This window comes from Oreochromis niloticus, linkage group LG20, assembly GCF_001858045.2.
Source record: "Oreochromis niloticus isolate F11D_XX linkage group LG20, O_niloticus_UMD_NMBU, whole genome shotgun sequence".
NCBI lineage: Eukaryota > Metazoa > Chordata > Actinopteri > Cichliformes > Cichlidae > Oreochromis > Oreochromis niloticus.
Genome location: NC_031984.2, coordinates 30757592 through 30772531, shown reverse-complemented (window position 1 = coordinate 30772531; position 14940 = coordinate 30757592). Strand labels below are relative to the sequence as shown.

Below are 14940 nucleotides of genomic sequence, written 5' to 3'. Positions count from 1 at the left end.
ATACTTAGGTTTAATAGAGCAACTTGCCATGAGTTGTTTTTTTTCTGCACTCTATTAACTTATTGTGGCAGCAGAGCTGTTCCAACATGTACAGGGAGCTTGCAGGCCACACCTCCCCCGTGTAGCCTGAAGATACCACTCCCCTCCACGTCTTTCTTCCTTCTCCAAGGTTGCTGTCACTTAACTCTCGAGCATAACTTCGAGGTGCTTCAGCTGCCAGAGTGTCGGTGAGAGTTTGAGGTCCAGTGCTCCCCGTAGGATGATGAGGTCCTGGCCCTAGCAGCATGTGGGGGCTTTTGTACCTGTTTTTGATGCTTTGTGAACTGCTCTGCTGTCAGGCTGAGGCCACAGCTGCTCCTGTCACCCCTCAGAGCTGCAGTCTGGACTGTATCCAGCAGGTAAGCTGGAGGTTTTATCTCCTTCATGGTCAACTGTTAACTCACCTTAATTCATCAACTTTGTATAATATATTTCGTACAATATGCAGCATCATGTTTTATTTTTTGTTTTGTGACAGATGTTCTGTCACCCTTTGTTTGAAAAGTAAGAAAAAAAAATGACTAAAAATAATTCACATAACACATTTTTTTTAAGAGAATTATTCAGTTGGTCCTGGTTTTAAGAAAAGTTTAGGTCTTCCTTAAGTGGTCGCAGGATAGCAAATAACCTGCAGATGGAATGAGTTCCTGCTGCGTAAGTGATGAGTTACACAGAAAACTATATCCTCAATTCTTCAAATATAAGATCCAAATTTGGTGGGGAAAAAAATTCATTTTAAGCAGTCAAACTGCTGCATGGTTTAAAATCCCAGGAGTCACATTTTATTTCCCGCCCTTTCAGTGTGTGTGTTGTTCTCTGTAGTGGAAAGTTTGACATGTGTACAAGATTTCCTATATTTTATATCATTTAAAAAACAAATCTGAGCTTCCTTTAATATGTGTGTGTGTGTGTGTGTGTGTGTGTGTGTGTGTGTGTGTGTGTGTGTGTGTGTGTGTGTGTGTGTGTGTGTAAGCCTCTATTCTCCTTGAACATAAATCAAGTTAGAAATGGTTTTTTTTGCAGGGGAGGGGGGGCTTGAGTGGAATTTCTCGTGCTATCGTCTCACACTACAAGCTCCAACAGTTTCAATCTGTCCGCTCTCTCAGTGGATGCCAGAATGTTTTCACTGCATTAGTTTAATCTGGCTGGAGTTACATATACTGGCAGTAAACCAATTATACCGTGATGACTGTGTGGTGTGTATTCACATAATGAACCTATGATTGTTATTATCAGTGAAGGAAATCTGCAGCAGTTACCTTTAGTTTTAGGTGTCACAAGAAGAAGAGGGGAGGGGGGAGTTGTAATGATTTCCCGACACAAAGACAAATTCATCACCCGCATATGGAGAGATTTTAAATGTGAGAAAGTTTAAAAAGCAAAGGAGGAGAGCATAATTTGGTGACTTTTCACTGGGGCTTGGGCCACAGAGATTTATGATGCAACTCATTAAAATGGATCCAGTCGTGAGCGATTATCCAAAATGTTGATTTTATCTGAGCCAGATGTCTGATTTGCTGTCAGTAATGCAGCGTTTTTACTTGAAAAGATATTACCCCTGGGTTACCATACCACAGTGAGGTGGTTAAACCAAAGGGCCATGCTCACGTATTCCTTTAAATTTTATTTCGATTAAAGAAAAGTGGGGCACTCAGTCATATTGTAGAAAGTAGACTTTGACCTTTCTCCAAAACTCTTAATTTGTGCGGGCTTTTCACATGGATTAAGAGTTTCTCCATGTTTGCTCAGCTGGTTTGCTCCAGAAAACGAGGGTTTAGGCTACGCAGACTTTCTACCTAACCTTCGCACACACGGTTTGTCTTTTCTCATCCTATTAGTCATGATCTCTAAAACCTGTAGAGCAAGTCAGCAGTGTAAGAAAGTGATCAAACAATTTTCTTAATGACAGAAACACCAACAACCAGTGCCATGTCTGTCTAGGGGCACACCAGATTTTCATTTTCACAGAAGGTGGAGTAAACAGCTGTTTTATTACAGAGGAACTATAACACATTCAGTGACCCAGTCACACTTTCACTGTTCCAACAAGTAAAATATGTCTTTCTATAATTTAGCGTGCTTTGAGTGTGAAGCAGCATTATCTATAATTACACAAACACCCCGTAAAAGCGATGCTTGGGTAAATGCACTGTCCTGCTCTCCATTGATAATGTTCACTCAATAGCAGAGCACAGTGAGTCAACCTGGATCAGTGCCTTCACTACACAGTATGTTTTGATGAGAAACATCCACTGTTTAAACACAAGAACAAGCCACAGCACATACTGTACAGATGGGAATCAGATTTTACATGGAGCACCTTATAAAAACAGAACAATATTGTTTGTATTATATCAACAAGGTTCTCCAAACTCACCATGAAGGGTTGTCAGTGCTGATCCACTGTTTAAACTGTGATAGGTAAGTATGTGCAGATGTTTGGAAATCAAAGCACCTCTGATGATTGTTACTTGAACTGAACTGAACTGAACTGAAGTGGTGCACTACTTTTTCTTATGGGAGGCAAACTCACAAGCAAAAGCAAAATCACAACACACTTGCCTCAAGGTGCTTTATATTGTAAGGTAAAGACCCCAAAATAATAAAGAGAAAACACAGAAAACCCCAACAATCAGATGACTCCCTATGAGCAACCGCTTTGGCGACAGTGGGAAGGAAAACCTTCCTTTAAACAGGAAGGGCGGCCATCAGCTGCGACCGGTTGGGGGTGAGGGGAGAAAGACATGATAAAGACACACTTTGGAAGAGTGCATAGGTGAATGTTTTCTGACTGTCTCTCATGGAAGGCTTTCATAGTGTTGGACAGATACATTATAAAGTTAAAGGGAAGCTCAAATTGAACCTTGTGTGCACACAACTATGAAAGAAATATAGATGAGTGTGTGCAGTCTGATCTCTTTATTTTCTCCTATGCAGGGCAGTCCAGCATGTGAATACTGCAGAATAACCAGGAGTGATGTCAGAAAGGCTCTGGGCTTTAACTCCATTGAAAGGTTTGGAAGTAAGTCAGGTTCAAACATCATACTGCGAATATCTGAGCTCTATGTGAGTGTGAGGTTTGAATGAACTTGGTTCACACCTATTTCCACAGTGGTAAGAATGTGGTTCACCTTGTAGTTATTATCTCTGCGCAACATCTGCTTCAACCTGCACTTTGCTGCAAGCCTAAAGAGGAAGCACAGAAAAAAAATAAAATGAGGAATTAACATGAATGCTTGCCTTGGTGAAAAACAATACATTTGTTCTATCACTTTTTTTTTCTCTCTTTCCTGGCAAACCTCCGACCCTTCCACTTTCCATGCTCAATCTTTTTCTAATTGTACTGTGATTAATTTCAACATTTAACTGTTGCAGAATTGGCAGAGATGTCCACTCCTTTCAACATTGTATTCAGTGTTTTCCATTTGTGAATAATCTTTCTCTCTGTAGAATGACAGACTTCAAATTTTAGGGTAAATTACCTCATAACCCTTCTCAGATCAATGGTTGTTCCACTAGGATCATCACTGTTTCAGCACCAGTTCCTCCTTGGCACTGCACTAGCACATAGCTGAATGCTTCAGACCAGCAGGTTAGAGGTCAAGCCTTCTGAATGCGATAACTTGAGAATAAGGCAATCCAGTATTTTGAGGTGCATCTACTTGGAGGCTGAGGCGCTACAACTGGACGCTGCCAATATTTTTTTTTATAACGTAATGACTGGCAGCTGTTGGTCCAACTAGCTCGATGTCAACACAAAACTTTGGTTAGCTGTCAGCAACGCTCCATGTAATTTGGTTATTCATGGTCCCCAGAGGATTAATCTGTCTTTTAGCTTTTAAAAGTTCTTTGAGTAATAGTTTCTTTCAGGAGGTTTTTCAAAGTTTTTCTTTTGGCTGCTTTTACACTCCCTCCAGTCCCGAGGAATGCTTTTTTGTTTGCTTAGTCAGTTAACACTGACCTATGAATCATTCTAGCATAAAAAAGACACCTAAATCAATGGATAAGTGACTGTTGTGGCTACATGCAACTGAGAATTTGGCAAAGAAGCAGTGCTAAAATATATCTTTTTTGTTTTTAAACTGGCTTGACACAAAAACAACAATTTGTTCTCTTTTATTTAGCTGAATCCACAAAAAAGGTAAAAAAGATAATAAAAATAAAGACAACATAGTTGTATCGCACTCATCTCATAAACAGGCATTGTGTAGAATTTGCACATGTACACATGCACACATCAAATAATGTCTAGAAGTATTAAAACTGCAGTACATTTATCAGGATTACTACAGCTAGTGCTTGTCTAATTGATGCTAACACCATGACTAATATTAAATCTGCTTTAGACAGTCATGCTCCCCACGGCCCGGTCGTTCAAAAGATGAAAATTGTCTGGCTTTAGTAATACATTTTTTTTCCTTCCATGGATCATGTAATACAGCTCACTTTTGTTCCAGTAGTTCAAACAAGAATGAATGTAATCAGTCTGATTAAGGTACAGACTTCTGAGGATGATCAAATCAGGCTCATCAAATTACTGGGATTAACTGTGATTCAGGGGGGTTCCAAAATTCACATGAAATGAAAGACACCTGATTAATTATACTAGCAAAAACCCACCTTTTAGACTGTTTTTGTCAGGGATTTTTCCATTTTCTTCATTCCAAATATAGTGTCTTGTCGAACGATACTTTGTTGTGGTTACAAATTTTGGTGACCTTTAAGTTATGTAGGAGTGATGTATGTTGAATGTGACATGTAAAACAAATGCAATGCATGGTGAACTTAACAACATAACACCCAGTCTTGTTTAGATTAGTCCCACTGTGAAGGAGAGAGCGTACATGCATGTAAACAAAGCAGGTTTCAAAACATGAACGTTGCTCTTTGTACAGCAGCAACACGCTGATGGCAGAAATCATTAAGAGCATGTCTACAGATTTAAGATTGCAATGATTTAACTGTTATGTACTGTGATCAGCTTTGACGTTCTTAATTGATTACTCATTGTAATCAGATTTGGATTGGGTCGGTCCAGCTAGATTACATTTGAAAAACTGAGGATTGGTCAGAGAATTGTGTTATCTGTCTTTTCCTTTCATTACCATTGTCAGCTTTATGACCATTGTTTACAATAACATTCCCATCGGCCCCAAATGTAACTATTTGTGGTGGAAGTATTACCATCCTAGCATTCCAACCATATTAATTTAAATGTGTTAGCATGTTGGGATTAGCAAATGCAGCCTCTCAGAGCCATTATTGAAGTATTTTCCTCATTATTCCTCATCAGGTTGTATTCCATGGCCATGTTTTGAGCTGCTGGGAGATGAAGACCCTAAAATCTGTCAACACTACGTCCAAGCACCAAACGATGTGAAAGTTGAGTTTTTAAATGACTCAAACTCCCAATCTGACACCATCATTGTCTCCTGGAAACCCAGTTACTATGGTAAAATTTGTTTGCTTATTAAGAATATATACTTATCATTTATCATGTCGTATCGTAAGTTTCTAAGTGTAAATAGTAAATTTTCACTTGGTGGTGGGATATCTACGATATCTGACTTAAATTATGAGACATATGCGAGATGTCTCCAAAATGATTTTTCTTATTGTATTATGTGACTGAAGCACTGACGCATGACAACGTAGGAGCCTGTTTAAAAACAAGAGAAAGAACAAACTCTCACACATACAACTTATACACACCTTTGTACAGTGTACAAGTTTGATGAAGGGTTGTTGCCAATTCTGTGACACAGACTTTGTTTCTTTTGTGTTTGCTGCAGGGATCGCCTTCCTTCGTGGCTTTCAGGTGTCCCTCCAGGCTCTGGGAGGGACTAGCGTTGCCTGTCAGCTCTTTCTCTTCCACCGTAACTTATCCCTCCCAGCTTCACATGCTCAACGGGTAGGAAGGGCCCCACTGGCTTTGGCCTTTGGCTGTGTTCTTTTTTCTTGTATTGTGTTAGACCACACAAAGAAAATGTGAAACTTATGAGGTTTTAAGTTACAGCTAGTTTTGATTACAAATAAAGAACACAAGAACTGGTTTCATGTGGATATATTTCCATTTACAAATGTTTTGAGTTACAAGTGGTTTCTAAATTTTTCTCAGTTACATTCCCTTGAACCAGAGCTTAAACAGCATCTTTCAGTTTTGGGGTGAAAACTGCAAAACACTGAATACAGAATAAAATAAAATAATGTTGTATTCTGGATGAGATTACGATCAAACCTAAAACTGACAACATGTCCTTGGAGGAAACAGCTTGACATTTTATCCTAAAGATCATCCAAATGCTGTAAATATGAGGCAGGATATAGAAGACTATTGACTATTGACTAAGCTCGTCCCCAGTGGACTTCTTTCTGTAGCATTATATATGAAATTATTTACATGTATTCAAACCACATGGACACAACAATGAACAGATCCATTCAAATTTTGTAACTGGTAAGTCTCAAAAAATGAAAAAGCAGCAACACTACTGACAGTAACAACAACATGTAACTAGCTTTGTTATAATCTTGTAATAACTGACTTCTTCTTCTTGACGAAGAATCGCTCTTTCACACTACAAAAGTTCCCCCCTGCGATATTGCCTAAAATGTAAATAAAAACAGAATGCAATGATTTGCAAACTCACAAGAGTTATTCACAAGGAAAAACATAAAAAATCTGAACTGAGTAAACAGCTGGAGGAACATTAGGTTAACTGGCAACAGGTCAGTAATATTATTGGGTATAAAAAGAGGTTCTTAGAGAGGCAGAGTGTCTCAGAAGTAAAGATGAGCAGAAGTTCACTGATCTGGAAAAAAACAGCATCTACAAATTCCTTTTTCAGAATAGTTTCAATTTAAAATTGAGAAGATTAAATATCTCATCTACAGTATTCAACCTCATCTAAAGATTCCGAGAATCTGAAAAAATCTCAGTAAGTAAGGGACAAGGCTGAAAATCTGTGATCACAGTTCACTGTCCCAAACCTTAGTTGAAGTGTATAATGTGCCCATGCTATTCTGCAGGTGTACAAGTCAGACCCGTTTCCCGGCCTCTCCCTTGGATCCCAGTATGCTGTTACTGTCATGGCTCTGCCAGTGCCTGAGAAGTGGGAGAGGTTCTACCGCAGTGAGATCTTCTCTACACGATGTAAGATGCTGTTTGGTGACCTTTATTATTTAAATCTGCCTTTTTATTTTTGGTCCAACTTCAGTGAATTGCATTATCATAAATTTACATATTTTGCCACCAAGCAGCTCTGCTATTCTGTAAACACTGCATTAAATCAATATTTAGAGTAACATGTGGTTCATGTTTTTGCAGCATGTGCAGAGAAGAATGGCTTTGAGCAGTGTAAAAATGGTGAGAAAACTTTAGTCCAGTCCAGTCTGTAACAGTATTTCTCCAAAGATCTGCTTTATACGTGACATTATGTTACGGTCTGGTTACAGACTGGTACCCTGAACATATTGAGGTTCAGCAGGAAGGCAGTGCCATCACTGTGACCTTTAACTTGGCTCCCCCAAATCTGGGAATAAGAAGCTACTTCTCGCTGTGTTGCGCAAATGGCAGGAAAAAATACACCGACATAATACCTGTAAGTAGTTTCCTGTGCTGCACCTTTGTTTCATCCAGTGCCTTTTATTTATTTTTAGATATTTCTGATCATTTAGGTTCTCTTTATAAATATAACAAGCATTAATTTCATCATTTTAGGATCTGACTACAAATAAAACTCACCATAGCTATCAGCTGAGCGACCTTCAAGAAGGAACCAATTACACCTGTGAGGTAAAAGAATTATAACTAACACTGTTGATAGTATATGTGGACATAAGTATAACTGTTTTCCAGGAAAAGGCATGGTTGATGAATGAACTTGAATACTTGATGGACTTTGTGTTTAATAACTAGCTTTTTTCCCAAATCTTTTTACCACATATGTGAATTTCATCATAAAATAGTTTGCTCATCAGTTATATTGCTCGAGGTGATGACATTGTAGGTCTTTTCACATTCTTTTACTGTCTTTTAACTAATTGTTTTAATTTTTTGGACTGCAGCTTTCCTGTTTTTGTGCACTTTCATTGCTCTCTTTCCCAGAAACAGCTAACTTTGTCTGATACAACAGCACAAACACATAATCAAAGTTAGCAAATAGGTGGTAGTGAAATGCATATACAAAGATCACACATATCATTGTGACTACCTGCCTAATATTGTGTTCGTCTCCTTTTGCTACCAAAACAGCCCTGACCCATCGAAGCATGGACTTTATTACACCCCTGAATGTGTGCTTTGGTATCTGGCTTGTTTAACCAGCACATGCATGGCTTGATTGGATTAGAGTATTTAGAGGCCAGTTCAACACCTCAAACTTGTTGTTGTGCTCCTTAAACCATTCCTGAAGCATTTTTGCTTTGTGGCAGGGTGCATTATCCTGCTGAAAGAGCCCTACAGCTATTAGGGAACACCGTTTCTATGAAGGCATATACATGTTCTGCAATAATTCTTAGGTACACTACCAGTCAAAAGTTTGGACACACCTTCTCATTTAATGGTTTTTCTTTATTTTCATGACTATTTACATTGTAGATTCTCACTGAAGGCATCAAAACTATCAATGAACACATATGGAATCATTTAGTAAACAAAAAAGTGTGAAGTAACTCAAAACATGTTTTAGATTCAAAAAATAGCCACCCTTTATTACTTTGCACACTCTTGGCACTCTCTTGATTAGCTTCATGAGGTCGTCACCTGAAATGGTTTTCCAACAGTCTTGAAGGAGTTCCCGGAGATGCACTTGTTGGCACTTTTGCCTTCACTCTGCGGTCCATCTCACCCCAAACCATCTCACTTGGGTTTAGGTCAGGTGACTGTGGAGGCCAGGCCATCTGGTGCAGCACTCCATCACTCTCCTTCTTGGTCCAATAGCCATAATTTGACCATAAAGGCCTGATTCACACAGTTTCCTCTGAACAGCTGATGTAGAGATGTGTCTGCTACTGAAACTCTGTGTAGCATTTATCTGGGCTCTAATCTGAGGTGCTGCTAACTCTGAGGCTGGTGACTCGGATGAATTTATCCTCAGCAGCAGAGATGACTCTTGGTCTTCCTTTCCTGGGGCGGCCCTCATGTGAGCCAGTTTCATTGTAACCAGTGTTGGGCAAGTTACTTTGAAAAAGTAATTAATTATAGTCACTAGTTACCTCTTCAAAAAAGTAACTGAGTTAGTAACTGAGTTACAAGATTCTAAAAGTAATTTATTACTTGAAAAGTAACTATTGCATTACTTAAAAAAAAAAAGTTTAACCCTCTGGGCTCCAGGGTATAATTGGCCATTTTTAACTACTTTTGATTTGACGTCTACATTTCACCTTTAAAAACTATTTACTTTGCCTTGTTTGGTATCATTCTTTTCAGCACAACCTCACGTATCTGAATTTACAGTTATGTTTTCATTTGGACATACTTTAATAACACAATTGATATACAGGGTGGGCCATTTATATGGATACACCGTAATAAAATGGGAATGGTTGGTGATATTAAAGTCCTGTTTGTGGCACATTAGCATATGTGAGGGGGCAAACTCCTCAAGATGGGTGGTGACCATGGTGGCCATTTAGAAGTCGGCCATCTTGGATACAACTTAAATAAAGTTAAATAAAGTTAAAATAAAGTTAGGTTGAAACCAAGCACACCATTGTTTTTCTTGTGACATTACCAATAAGTTTGATGTGTCACATGGCCGTCTTCCTATTGAAAAAACAAAAGTTGTATCCAAGATGGCCGACTTCTAAATGGCCACCATGGTCACCACCCATCTTGAGGAGTTTGCCCCCTCACATATGCTAATGTGCCACAAACAGGACTTTAATATCACCAACCACTCCCATGTTATTACGGTGTATCCATATAAATGGCCCACCCTGTAAAATCTTTAAATGCAAATATAAATTGTCAATTTTAAAATCATATGCACAAGTTGTACAAACAGCAAAGTTATTTGCAGCCATTTACCTTTTACCCCCTTTTTTTATAACCATTTCAAGCTATTTACATAACAATCAGCTGAACACAGCTTTGACCGTCTGTTTGTTGAAAAATAGTAACGCCACCGCACCGCTACAGTTTTGGAGATGCTCTGACCCAGTCATCTAGCCATCACAATTTAGCCCTTGTCAAACTCACTCAGATCCTTGGGCTTGCCTAATCTTCCTGCTCATAACACAGTAAGTTAGAGGACAAAATGTTCACTTGCTCTTCACTTGCTCAGTCAGATATGTATCATCATCATCATCATCATCATCATCGTTTATTTGTATAGCACTTTAAGAACACACCAGACAGACCAAAGTGCTGAACAACACAGATCAAAACAACTACCAAATTAAAAATAGCATAAAATCATTACATACAATAAAATAAATAAGAAGGTGTCAGTTTCCTACAGAGTTAAAAGCCAGGGAATAAAAATAGGTTTTCAATCTGGACTTAAAGACCTGCACTGATGATATGTACTTTCATGCTTCACCTTTTTAACTTTTTCCACAGATTGCAGCTAATGAAGTGGATGCAGTTAGGAAAATGTTCAATGTTCATGTCATGCACACTCAGAAAGGTAAGGATGGCTGTTTTGTTGCTGCATATTCACACAATTACTATATCACAGTTTGTACAAAGCTTTCTGTACTTTTAGTTGTAAAGTTATATCTCCTGAACCATATACAGGTTTCGTGCATGCATGCACAAATTTGTCAAGAACTATCACTGGACATGTAAAATGTGTATTCCCCAATGGCAAGCAGTTATCAGCTTTCACTAGGTAACTGTGAAAGTAATTGCTTTCGTCGCAAGATTTCCACCCTTGTACAGATGACGCCGACTTCTGTGCAAAATAGGAAACACATTAATGCCACTTTGTTAGTTATACTTGTTATACATATTTTACTGTCTATTTGTTACTAATACACACTTGTGGCCAATTCCATCAGTCTTTTTATTTTAACTATTCTAATACTTTGAAAAGCAGTGAGATAATATCTCAAGAAATAATTGAAACTTTGCTGTTATCAGAAGATCCCTCTCCACGCTCCGTCACTCCCTCCTTGGCTTTTATTCTTCCTCTGAGTCTGGTCGCGGTAGCCGTACTTGGAGGCTGTCTGGCTATTGTCATTAGGAGGAGGACCAAGCTGCAGATGAAGAAATTTGACATACAACCAGGTGCAAAAACAACCCAGACGTGTCATGTAAAATCAGTATTTGAATCACTGCCAGTTATTACGTTTATACATTTTCATTAAGTACTTCTAATCCATCTGCTCCTTTCCCCAGCAGCGCATGAAAATGTTTTGTTTTTTTTAATCATCAGATATCATCGACAAACACGAGGAAGCTGGGAATCAGGAAGAATTGGTATCACTGCGCAAAAACAGGCTGACCCCTCCTCGTCTTCTGATTTGCTACAGCAGCTATGACGGCCCCGCTCATGTCAAAGCTGTCATGCAGTTAGGTGTCTTCATACAGCAGCACATGGCCACTCAGGTACAGTTTTACAGTTTTATCTCTTAACTTGCAGCACATTTTGTAAGGGCAGTTTTGGCAAGATTTTGCCAAAGTGTTTGTTAGTATGAGATGCATTTAATAAGAGAAAGAGATGAGATTTGGTTTATATAAAAGAGTCTTCCCACTTTTTTTTCTTCAAAGGTGTGTCTGGATCTTTGGGACTCTCTGAGCGTGGCTGAGGAAGGCAGCATGGCCTGGCACTGCCGGAAGATCCGGGAAAGTGACTTTGTCTTGGTGATGTGCTCTAGGGGCTTTAACCAAAGACCCAAGCCAGAAGATGATGATGGTGATGAAGATCAGGCCTACAGCTCTGATGCAATCATCCAGCTTATTGGTGCGGAGGTGGGCCGAGCCAAAGCCCGGGGCCAGGACCTGTCCAAATACATGGCAGCCATTTTCGAGTACTCAGAGGAGACGGTCATTCCCACTGAACTGAGGCTCATTTCTCACTACGTGCTGACAGGTGACTTACCACTGCTCTTCTCCCACCTCCATGGAGTGGCCCTGCACAGGCCTGGGGCTTACCTGAAGATAGACCACATCTCAGAGAAAGGCTTTGCCAAGGTGCCGGCTGGAGCTGCTCTGCAGTGGGCTATCTATGAGGCTGGAATGGCATTGGAGGGAAAAGGACAGCACTCTCTGGAGGAAGGGGACTAGATAGTGAAGAAGGGACTTACACACCCTCAGTTAATGATAGTTCTCAATGTGAGGAGTGGATCTACACCTGTGCCTCAGCACACACTATGACCTCTGCAATACCTTAATATTCAACATTATCTTTGTATAACATACTGTATGCACCCAGTATTATGTGTCCTGGCCGAAAAGACATTTTCTCAAATAAATATTTTCAATCAATTTTCTTGCAGTATTGTGTAAGAAGCTTCCATGAGTACATCAGCTATTAATCTTATTATCAAGCTTACTCTGTAAGACTGTTTATTTTGAAGTTGCATATTAAATATTGTAAACAAGCAACTTTACAGCCATGCTTCATGTGTTTGTGTACATCTGTACGTAAAAATGGAAATCAAAACTTCAAGTCATTTAAACATATGAATAAATGTATTGTCTTGTATATTACATTATATTTGTGTAAAATAATAAAATCTATTTACATCTTCTAATAAAATTTAAAAAAAGTTTCAAATAATGCCATTTTATTGAGACTTGTTTTTTTAAAATTAACATTTTGCTGGTGCTGTAAGTCCTCAGCTTGTCTTTGATCAAAAACAGTCTTGGTTAAATATTGGCCTCATACACACACTGTATTAAAAAAAGGGGGAAATTTTATATCGTCGATCACTGTTCCATGTTTCTGAATATAACAATTACAAGACAGACCATAATTGAAGATTATCTGTTTATTACCAAACGTCTTCACAGCAGCGTAATTAAGAGCTCCCTTGTTGGAATGGGCCAACAAAAGGCTGGAAAAGTCAGTGACACTAAAATGAAACAGCTGGAGGAACAATTTGCAACTAATGTGGTTAAATGACAACAGTTTACGATATGAATTTACAGAAGAAGCCAGATGTGAATATAATCCAGATCACTGTTGTCTCATTTTGGCCAGAGTCCATTTGAAATAGACTGAGACGAGGTGGAAAACTGTTCTGTGGTCAGACAAATTTAAATTTGTAATTCTTTTTGAAAACACGGACGCTGCTTTGTCTGGATTAAAGAGGAGACCGAACATCCAGCTTGTTCAAAAGTCTGCATCTCTGATGGTATTGGGGTGCATTGGTGACGATGGAATTGGCACCTTACACATCTGGAAAGGCACCATTAGTGTTAAAAGGTATACACAGGTTTAACAGCAACATATTCTCAGATCTATTAAACAGCATGGCCCAAGGTTGTTGAGCAGTTAGAATCAGACGGAACAACATTCCTCTTCCAGAGGTTGAGCAGAGTAGTAAACATGGCCCTGTCCCCCCTTTATGAGACATGTTGGTGCTATTAGACTCAGAATGAGCTCATAGTTTCTTAAACTTATCAGCACTCTGCACTTTCCTGCATTTAATCTCACCTTCACACCCTCCTTACTCTATCAATTGAATCAAACCATTATACCATTATAATAATCATCCACCCATGGATGAGTCAAGCCAAGTCAAGTCGAGTCGCTTTATTGTCATTCCAACCATGTGCAGTGGTACGGTACACAGTGAAACGAGACAAGGTTCCTCCAAGACCATGGTGCTACATATAATAGACAACCAACACAAGACTACATGTAGTGCAAATGTGCAAAGATTGCAAACAAAACAAAGACAGTGCAGACACAACAATGCAAGAGAAATGTGCAAAAGACTGAGTATTGTGCAAAAAGTCACTTGGTGTATGAAGGTGTGTGTGTGTGTGTGTGTGTGTGTGTGTGTGTGTGTGTGTGTGTGTGAGAGAGAGAGAGAGAGAGATTCTGCAGATAAGTGTTTGGTAGTGACGTGTATGAACAGGATGGATGAACATACCCAGGTCCCAGTTGACCCAACACGTTGGTCTGTTATAGCCTGCGCTTTATAAATGTCTGTCTGTCAGCGCTGATTATTCAAACAGTGTTTAAAACGTGACTCATTCGTTGTCCAAAAACATTTCCTCTACATTTGCAAAGTTACTGATTTAAAAATATATATTTTCGAATTTTTAGCTGGATGTCAAACTTATGATAGACTCTTGAGCATATTTATATAGCAGAATTCACAATAGTATAACCATGCTAAATAAGATGCCCAAGTGTGCACCAATGCACTCTAATGCAAGCCTTTGAACTGTGTGTTGATAAGTGCGTAAAGTTTAGCTCTACCTCTATAGCTGAAACGAGTCTGTGTCCATACTTTGTGGATCTACTGATTTGTTTTAATGTGGCACATATTTTTTTCACGAACTGGAGTTGATGAAATCCTCTTTATTTGAGAAAGTGTCCTTAAGCTATTGTTGCTCATACTTACTGAGTTCCCTAGCTACTTCTTTACTATGTCAGTAAACGTTTTGAACAGGAAAGGTATGGTAGATTTAAAGACACATCTTAATTGAAGCAAAGGCAAAAAAAAATGGAATGAATTTTATATGACTGTTCATATTAAATCCAACAAAGAGTGAAAATCCAAAACCTGCTGCAATCATTTGTATTGATGCCTCTCTCTAGCGCGCTCTCTCTCTCTGTGGTTAAAACGGCTTCCAACACTTTAATGAGGTTTGTGTGTGTGTGTGTGTGTGTGTGTGTGTGTGTGTGTGTGTGTGTGTGTGTGTGTGTTTGCTCACAGGTCATGGCAGGAGCTTTTTTTTAAATGCATTTCCAATCAGCTTTTTTACAAGAAGTGTAG

At 39.0% G+C, this 14940-nt stretch overlaps 1 protein-coding gene across 2 annotated transcripts; it reads left to right on the top strand.

Moving 5' to 3' along the window:
- Window positions 1–170: 170 nt before the first annotated feature.
- On the top strand, window positions 171–12592 carry si:ch211-207e14.4 (interleukin-17 receptor D). Of its 2 annotated transcripts, none has more exons than XM_005454064.3 (12): window positions 171–398; window positions 2977–3061; window positions 5333–5491; window positions 5832–5950; window positions 7069–7192; window positions 7367–7405; window positions 7495–7640; window positions 7760–7834; window positions 10604–10670; window positions 11129–11272; window positions 11421–11593; window positions 11756–12592. In XM_005454064.3, the coding sequence occupies exons 1-12, from the start codon at window positions 285–287 to the stop codon at window positions 12269–12271; spliced, it is 1761 nt and encodes a 586-aa protein (XP_005454121.1). In that variant the 5' UTR covers window positions 171–284; the 3' UTR covers window positions 12272–12592. The 2 variants fall into 2 exon arrangements, with proteins under 2 accessions (XP_005454121.1, XP_005454120.1); XM_005454063.3 differs by having other exon boundaries at window positions 11126–11272.
- Window positions 12593–14940: the final 2348 nt, after the last annotated feature.

Bases quoted from the DNA above. Each gene is read 5' to 3' on its own strand.
- si:ch211-207e14.4 (XM_005454063.3), top strand. From the start codon at position 285: ATGTGGGGGCTTTTGTACCTGTTTTTGATGCTTTGTGAACTGCTCTGC. The intron at 7,641-7,759 runs GTAAGTAGTTTC...TCATCATTTTAG, and splicing joins AATACACCGACATAATACCT to GATCTGACTACAAATAAAAC. The intron at 10,671-11,125 runs GTAAGGATGGCT...TGCTGTTATCAG, and splicing joins TGTCATGCACACTCAGAAAG to AAGATCCCTCTCCACGCTCC.